General features: G+C 45.0%; 1 protein-coding gene across 15 annotated transcripts in view; it reads right to left on the minus strand.

The window, feature by feature from the left end:
• SNAP91 (synaptosome associated protein 91) overlaps positions 1-8265 on the minus strand; it is a 160307-nt gene extending 152042 nt beyond the window's left edge. For 10 of the 15 annotated variants that reach the window (XM_043890314.1, XM_043890312.1, XM_043890308.1 and 7 more), the window contains exons 1-2: positions 7759-7999; positions 6642-6801 (exon numbers count right to left, since the gene is read on the minus strand). In XM_043890314.1, the coding sequence (XP_043746249.1) occupies positions 6642-6771 (130 nt within the window). In that variant the 5' untranslated portion in view covers positions 6772-6801; positions 7759-7999. The other 5 variants (XM_043890313.1, XM_043890311.1, XM_043890301.1 and 2 more) reach the window with 4 other exon arrangements.
• Between the last annotated feature and the right edge of the window lie 1194 nt (positions 8266-9459).

Genomic DNA, 9459 nt, shown 5'->3' on the forward strand with positions numbered 1-9459 from the left:
GATGACAGGTTGGTTGCTGGGAAAGGTCACAGAATTCAAGGAGAGTGGTGTGTAGGAGGTTCTGTTTGTTTTCAAGGGAGATACTTGAAAATTTCATAAGAGAGCTAGAGCGAGAAGTTTAAGATACAGATGACACAAAATAACTGATGCAGAAAGGAGAGTTATACCATAAAAATAAAAGTGCTAATCCTAGGAGAAAAAACAAATGATCAGGCCCCAAGGCAAAACCACACAAAGCAAAGATCTAGCTCCTAGCTTCTCTCCCCGGGGTAGCCAGGAATGGCACATCACAAGATCTCTTCGAAGACATTAGAGCCTTCCTAAAGATGCATAATAGAGAAATCTTATGCACACATGAGACAACAGGGGAGGGGGACAGGAGGATCCTCACACACTTGGCACAAATGAAGAGAAAGCAGGAAGAAAGAGCTATAGAAGGGCTGCAGACTTCAGGTGATAACTCTTTCTGGTTGGTACTTCCATCCAACTGCTCCAAGGAAGATTCCATCATTTTTTACTTACAGGTCATCATGTAACTGATACTGAGTATGCCATTCAACTATTCTCCCCTTCACAAAAAGCACAAGATAGAGAAGCTTCCACATTACATAAACACCAAAGAAAAACAGATAGCCAACATGTCCCTTACAAGCAAGCAAAGTATTCCTCTGTACAGAGAAATGAACTTACAAAGTGAAACTGGAGAATAAACATTTTTTAATGGCAAGAAATGTGGCTTTTCAAATTATTTAACTGCATTTAGATTATAAGGAAGGTTCTCTCGGGAGCTGCTGGCTCAGGAGTTGAATCACCTAAAATACAACTCTGTAAGGAAAGCATCCTCTGCCCTCAGGGAACATGGTTATATGTCACATTTGACCTTCTTTACCAAGTTATTAAAACCAAGATAAGCTCCAAAGAACACCCTATCCCAGCATCAACCAATTTGAAGAGAGGAGGTAAGATATTTAAAAGGATATTTAGTTGTGAAGGGCTTCCCTCATAGCTCAATTGGTAAAGAAGCCACCTGCAATGCAGGAGATCCCAGTTCAATTCCTGGGTTGGGAAGATCCCCCTGAGAAGGGAAAGGCTACCCACTCCAGTATTCTGGCCTGGAGAATTCCACAGACTGTAGAAAAGATAGGCTATCCACTCCAGTATTCTTGGGCTTCCCTTGTGGCTCAGCTGGTAAAGAATCTGCCTGCAGTGTGGGAGACCTGGGTTGAATTCCTGGGTTGGGAAGATCCCCGGGAGAAGGGAAAGGCTACCCACTCCAGTATTCTGGCCTGGAGAATTCCATGGACTGTGTAGTCCATGGGGTCCCAAAGAGTCGGAGATGACTGAGTGACTTTCACTTCATTTCACTTCACCTCACTTACTTGTGAAAAGCTAAGGGAAAGATCCATGGCAACTAAGTGCACAGATTAAATTTCAAATTAAGACTTCAACAACCATTTATTAAACATTAAAACTAATATGGCAATGAACCAAAAATCTAGATTTTAATCTAAAATGCAGGAAGCTTATTTTGCAATTACGATATGAATGTACCTACTGCATACACAGTTTTACATATTTTTTCGTATACACAATCTCTTAAATCCCTAGAGTAACTTCTAAAAAAATGATTTATCAGTTTTATACTGGTTCTAAGAAAGTTATCTGCTAACCACACTGATCTCAAAAGGGAAAGAAAAAACTAAAGTGACCCAAAGATATTTAACATTATACCATAAAAAAATATTTCTCTGAAAATGTGGAAGTAAAATGATGCAGGAAAACATCTTTATTGTTCAAGTAACTGATATAAAGCCTACTTAATTATTGGGTTGGCCAAAAAGTTCATTTGGGTTTTCCCAGACCACCTTCTTGAGAGGTATGAACGAACTTTTTGGCCAACCCAATATTTTAAAATCATTTCTAGGGCAAGCTCCCTGAGATGACCTAAGACTCTGTGCCACTCTTCTTCTGCTCCTGCTAACCTCTCCACCTCGCAAGATCTCTTCTCCCCTCCTGGGATGCTGATCATCATCCGAGAATGTCACAGGACCACACAAATTGGACCCTTTCAGATTTAAGGAATGAATGATAATAGTGTTGAATGTCTTTAGAAGTCTATTTCCCTCATCTCTTCCTGACTGTCTAAAAAATAACAGACTGTTCTAAACCATTTCCACACAGGCTGGGGCTTCTGCTGAAATTAAGAAGGAACAAAGTATGCCTCTGTCTAATCAGAGGGTTTCTTTGGACAACAACAAATAGTTAAGTGAGAACTGAAATCAAAGTAAAATACATTTACAGCAAGTTAGCACACTTCTCATACTGCAAGTTACGCTAGTATTCAGTAAGCTTTCATACACTGCTGCACATTAATTTTACTCAGTGAGCTTAGCTTACACTTTTGATATTAGCACCATACGTTATCACAAGTACAGATATGATGAGCAACTGAAAACTGATCAACTGAATCAGTATACAAATAGCACTTCTATAAATGAAAATGTATTTTACATGCTATTTTCTAAGGAAGCCTATGTAAAGCAATTACATTTTTTAATTAATTGTTCATTCTGTTCACTCATAAAATTTCTTACTTATTAGTAGATATTTTATAAATGAAGTTAAAGTGGTAGGACTTCTGTGGTCATTTGCCAATATTTGCCTTGAATCAAAACATAGTCTATATCTCCTATTACCTTTACCTGATATTCTTAGAAGAAATACATTCTTATTTTTTTCTTATTTTGGGAGGGAAAGAATCATTTATAAATGTCAATATCTCTCAAACATAAGCTTTAGAACTTGAATTGCTTATTAGTAGAATAAGCTCATTATTAAAAACTCTCAAGAGGTTTAAAATGGAAAAAAATAGGATTACAGATAAGCGATTTGGCTTTTCATATGGTTTGGTCTAATGTTGATAATAATCTCTAAGATTGAAATTTTGACAACCTTAAACAGGGTATATTAACAATATAGTATATACATAGAAATTGTTCATAAGAGCAGTTAACCAAAATTAATCTTATACAAGGGCTGTAAAACTCCCTGCAGGTGTTACTTTGGGTCAACTCTTATTTTGTTGTTGCTCTTTAACCCTGACACAGCATTTGGGTAAGCAAGCACTGGATGTTATACTGGATCCCATTACTGTATTATTTGACCTGGGTTATCCCTTAGGCCATCAACTACAAAACAGAAAAGGAAAAACAATGGAAATGTAAAACAGTTTACATTTTGTAATGTGATGTAACCAAGTAGGTGAATGCTTGCCAAGTCCTGGATATTCTATATGCTATCAAATAGGTACACAATGTTACAGGGAAAGGATGTACAAAAAAACCAATGTCAAAGTAACATTGATTGCATGTTCAGTCCCTCAGTCGCGTCCAACTCTTTGCGACGCCCTGGACTGTAGCCCACCAGATTCCTCTGTCCATGGGATTCTCCAGGCAAGAATACTGGAGTGGGTTGCCATTTCCTTCTCCAAACGTTGATTAGGTGTTTAATTTTCATGTGCAAAAGGCAACATTATTCTAGTAGAGTGTGGAATAAAAGCTTTACATAATCTAAAAGAACCTGCAAACACAGAATCCTTATTTAGATTATTAAGGATTCTATCCTTAATCATATCCTTTAAGTTTCATATATAACTTCTGATTATGGAGAAACTTTTCTGAATATATTTTTCCTCTGAGAAACATACTATTACTGAAAACAAGGAAAAAAAATTGAGAATATATGTCCAGAATTTCCTTATTTCTCTACCTTCTTATTATATGAAATTCTGCCTCCAGATGTTAACAAATCATTCCTCCAAAAGCATAAATCATGTATCATTAAGCACTATTTTATAGATTACCATAGTTAACAATAATTTTTGTGGCCTATCAACCCAAAGAGAAAAAATTATCTTTTAAACCAGTATTTTAAATAATATTAAGTACACATTTCATAAAGATTCAGAGCCAAATTAACCCAAGGTTTTTTGTTTTTTTTAAATCACAGAATCACAAACTCTGTTCTTACAGCCTTCTAATCTGAACGCCAAACTGCAAAATTACATACAAATCCAACTAGCAAAACCTTTTTTGATTTCATTGCCTCAACTCTGCATTTTGTGCGCTTTTCCTCCTAATTAGCATTTAATATTTTCATGACTAAATAATCTTAAGATTATTTCAGTGCCCACAGAGAGACTTAGCTATATGTTTGCATGTTTTAATAACTGGTGTGACTCACTTTTAAAACTGGTGTATTACTGGAAACCTGTGAATAAATTACTAAGGTCATCTACTGTTATCGAAAGGAACATTACAAAGAATTCTGTACAAAGATGCCTTCCTACAATGCATATACATATAACATTATTCATTTATATGTTGAGATTTTCCATATCATGTTTAATTAAAATAGGTCATATCTGTAACTTTGATACATATCTTTCCAAATTCCACCCTAAGGTTGACTTTAAATGAAGATAATTTATTTTATGCCTTATTGGAAAAGTAAAATGTTAAAGAGAAAGACCAATACTCCTCAGTCCTTGGCTTTTGCTCATTTTTTAAAATGAAAGAATAAAAATTTTTCATGCATATCATAAAAATTACAATAAGTATGTGGAATTGTGATGCTCAATTTCACACAAAGCCATGCAAACAGGATGGGTATTCCGAAGATTAGACCATTCCAGTTCACATGGTTCCTTTCCCCCCTCTCACTAGAGAATATTACTAAAAAAACCACATATGGTAGTTAAGTGCAGTGGTTAAAAGCTATGAACATTAGTTACCTTCTCTGAACCTGTTAAGCAAAGATAAATTAGAAATGTAAAACTCAGTGCCTGGCACATAGTAACTGCTCAATAAATGTTTAGCTCTTATGATTATTCATCTTAATAATCTGATACAAGTTTCTCCTTCAGCTGATTTATTTAAATATGGAATCTTCCCCCTATATTCCACATCTTCAGAATCACCTCACTCACTAACATATGAGGGTGACACAAGATCAAAAGATTAAGGTGACTATGGAAGAGTCAGTCTTTCTCTGAATCATGTTTAAGGAAAGTCTCAAACCTCTGAATGTTCTCTGAAAGGTATCAATATATGGATCTATCATTTTCAAACCATTTAGCATATCCATAACCTATAGCTTTTTCTATTATGAGGATTGGCTACACTGACACCTACCTTTCAGACATGAGTCATCCTTTCAGAGTTGGGGAAACTGATGGAAAGATGGCTAAATGATTCAGCACACTGCAGCAAAACGAGCTGGTCATGAATTTATAATTTCCACTTGTGTTAGGGGTCCTGGCCCAGCTGACCTCTCTTACCCCCCGCACTGCATGGATAATATACAATACCATAATCACGTTTTGTAAAAAGAGTCTCTCAGGAAGAGAGTAATGGTGAGTCCCCCTCAGACAAGCTTCCAGAAGCAAAATTATCCATTTTTATGAGACAACAGGTTTGCAAGCCTGGAGAATCCTTACATCATCCAGCTACAAGCTTCATCAAGCTTTGCTTATACTAGGACCAGAGTCAATTCTTACAGTGCTGTCATTTTATCAGCTGCATAAGGCAGACACTGGGGAAGGCCCGAAGCATAAGAAAATCTGAAAATGGGCAAAGGAAGCCAGATGGGAAGTGGGTACAGCTAGCCCATGTCTCTCATGCCAACACTGACCTTTATCAACAAACAACACAGGAGGATAGATTCTAAGCAGGTCCAAAAGACCAAACAGTAACTACAGAATATATTATTACTTATAAGGAGCCTCACTACTCAAAGTAGGTGAAAACCTTTTTCTAAGGGTCCCTATTAGCCCTTCAATAACAAAACATTTACTACGCTAATCCAATGAAATCTTTAGAAATAGATTCCAAACTAGATTAAAGCCTTTCCCATCAAATAACCAAGTTTTTTTTTTAAAAAAACAAAATATGAACTGAAAGTTTTCATCTAAAATTGCACCATCTCAAATGCTGGCAAAGCACAACCATTTTGTGCCCACAGCATGGCCATTCTGCCCAGCAGTTCCTGAGAATGGGACAAAGAAGTGTGCCAGGTTGTGGAAAATGAAATCTCCATTATCTGTGAAGTGCAATTTCCTCATTTAGGATCTTGACTTTATTTCAGTTTACTGTAGTAGATCTGACCTTCCAAAAATCCATCTTGGTGGTTATTTCAGTTACCAGTGTGCAACCCCTGGCTTCTTCTAATGTGGACTCGAGAAGGGGCGGGGGTGAAAAGGGGTTTTAAAAAAGGGGGGGGGGGTGAAAAGCGCCTAAACCAGAATACACAATTTCTTGGTATCTGTGTGTGTGTGTGTGTGTGTGTGTGTGTGTGTGTCTGTGTGTGTGTGTGTCTGTGTGTGTGTGTGTATATTTCGTTTCTCCACTAAAACCTTGGAGGGCAGCAGGAGGGGGAAAAAAAAAAAAGGGCTCACAGACAAGATTTCAGGGCTGACCCACGGCGACACCTCGACAGCGGGAGATTCTGAGCTCAGTGAGGGGCGGCCCGGCCCCGAGGTCGCATGGCTGCAGCATAGGCCGGCCAGCGAGCCCAGGCCGCGCCGCACGCGTCCAGAGCGCCCCGGCCGTGCGCATGTCCCACTTATATAAAGAGAGGCTTACAGTCCAGGTGCTTTTTCTTGGGGCCCATCACTTCATGAGTGGTGGCTTTGCAGACCGCTCTGGCTACAGCGGAGCCTGTCACGCTGTACTGAGCCGCGGCGATCCGATCCGTGAGCGTTTGGCCCGACATCTTCTCCGGCCGCGTCTACCGCCTCCTCTTCTGCGGGAAAGAGGGGGGAGCGGGGGGGGGGCGGAGGAGGGGGGAGATGGTCCTGCTTTAAGCCGCAGACTTGACCCTTCGAGCACCCAGGCCTTGCCTCCTCCAGCCGCACGGAGGCTCTCTTCTACGTCCCCGCCCTGGTACCACCTTGCCGGAGCCAGCAGCGCGCTAAGCCCCGCACCGGCGACTCGGTCTGGCGGGGATTGGGGGGGTGGGGAAGGCCTTGAGCGAGACAAGGTCCCCTCCAGAAACCTCAGCGCGGATCCGGCGCCAGCATCATGACAATGTCCCCGAACGACCCTCCACTTCCCTCCCCCACCCTCACCCCCCATGCTGCCCGTCTCACCCCTCCGCGCCCCTCTGTCCAACAGCACTTTCCCCGCATCCTGATCTCCGGTGCCAGGCCAGCCCCCGTGTGCGTGCGGGTTATTCCCTGGGGGCCGCGCCCGCCCTGCGCCCACCTCTCGCCTCCCCGCCGCAGCGTCTCCTCCGAGCAGCCCGCAGGCTTCGGAGAATGGACCGGATACCCAAGCCGGGGCCGCCTCCCTCCTCCTCCCCGCGCCGCTGCAGCAACCGGCTCGGCCCCCCTCGGTCGCGGCGGAGATTATCCTAGCGTTGCGCCATGTTACGCGTCCGCCTCCCCTTCCCTCCTCGCCGCCGTCTCCGGGGCCCCGCCGAGGCCCTCCGCCTGGAGCCCCCTCCCCTGGTCCCCAAAGCCCCACCGCAGGGGCCTCCCCGGGGCTCTGCGGAGGCGCCCGAGTCTCGGAGCGCCTCGCCCCTCCTGACAGCGGAGTACAGAAGGACTGACAGCCCCAGCCCAGCCCCCCGGCCGCCCTCGAGCGCGCCGCGGAGCTGTCACCCGGCCGCTGCCCTTCCTCGCGCCCTAGGATTATCCCCTCCCGCTCCCCGCGCGGCCCGAGCGCGGAGAGAGGCCCAAGCCGGCGCCCCGGTACTCACCCCGCCCCAGGAGCGGCGCTGCCCGCCGCAGGATGAGCGGAGCCCGGGTCGCCGAAGGAAGTCGCGCCGGGTGGGTGTGTGCGGCCGCGCGCGGACCCGGTGCCCCGGGGCGCGATGCCTCCAGCCCCGGCCCAGCCCCCGCCCTCAGCTCCGCGGTCCCTGCGCCCGCCGCCCGCGGCCCCAGGAGCCAGCCGCACCCGCCCGCCGCCGCGTCTCCCCAGCCCTCCGCGCTGCGGCCCCATCCCCGCCCCCACCTCAGCTGTGGTTGCTCCGACGAGTCAGGTGACGGCGGCGGACAAACCCGGGCGAGTCCTCCACGCAGCGCCTCGCGGCCCCCTCCCAGCTACTCACACACGCCGCCCCCCCGGGGCCGCGAGCTTCCAGGCACGGGGGCCGCGCGCGAGCATCCCCGGCAGGCGCGAGCAGAGAGGAGGGAGGCGGGGAGGCCGACGCCCGCCCAGCCAACCACCCTCCGCGAGGCGCCCGGCAGCCCGTCTGCTCCCTGGACCCGCACCCGGCACGCACTGCGCGCGCGCGCCGCGCACACCTGCCGGCCGTCTGCAGGATGCGCCGGGCGGCGGGGGCGTTGGCGCAGCCGGGCGAGCGGGGTCCGCGAGTTCTGCTCCGTGGACGCCGGGGCTGGGGCGTCGTCGCGCGCTGCCTGGAAAAACCCAGCCCTTTCTCCCCTACATCTGACTCGCCCGCCAGCCAAAGGCAGCAGAGGCCTCGATGGGCAGGACGATTTTAAAATGTCAAATTCTGCTGGCCCACAGGGCCGTTACCTGTGCGTCCTCAACTCCTTGGACCGCCTCTACTTGTCTGTATTTTAGTTGGGAGCTGGCGTGGGCAGTTCGTCTCTAGACACTTTGGTCTTAAACGCATACTGAAGTCTTCTACAAGGACGCATAATTAACAAGACCATCGATCCCGTTCCAGATCATATGCAGAGTAGTTTTTTAGGTGCGTAAGGAAAACTCTTTTGCACTTTTAATTCTTCCCACTTGAATATAGCCTTTGGCTGTGTTAAGTGTATTTGAATTCCATACATGGATTTCTAAACAGGGCTTTGGCTACGTTAATGGTGTCACGTGCTGACAGTTTCTGAGATTGTTGTTTACGAACTTCACTTGTGAATTTTCTGGCCATTTTTCCTGGCTTTGTTTTATGCTTTCTTTCATTTGGTACAGGGTTCAGTACGCAAAGGCATGATTTTATAATTGTTGGGACTGATTCTAGTGTTAATTAGAAGCGTGAGGACTGAAGAAAGACAACTCAAGACTACCTTTATCAGGTTCTAAATGCTGGTCTTCCCATATCAAGTAGTACCACACCTAGATAGTTAAAAAAGAAAAACTTCCATTCAAAACCTTGTCCTCAAATTTTGTAGCAGCTTTATATGGTGGCACCAAACTGGAAGAATGTCATTCTAGTGGTAAGTGGATAAAGTATGATATATACCACATGTGAAATATTATTAAGCAATAACAGGGAACAAACAACATAGATGAGTCTCAGGTGTACTATGCTACATCAAAGAAGACCAACCCCGCACACTGCTTATGTTGTGATTATATAACATTCTGAAAAAGGCAAAATTATAGAGACAAAGCATGTCAGATGCCAGGGGGTAGGGGAAGAGATAGACTGCAAAGGGGCAGAAAATATTTTTGGAGTGATGTAAATGCTCTATATCATAATTGT

The sequence above is a fragment of the Cervus elaphus genome, chromosome 28 (genome assembly GCF_910594005.1).
Source record: "Cervus elaphus chromosome 28, mCerEla1.1, whole genome shotgun sequence".
Taxonomy (NCBI): Eukaryota; Metazoa; Chordata; class Mammalia; order Artiodactyla; family Cervidae; genus Cervus; species Cervus elaphus.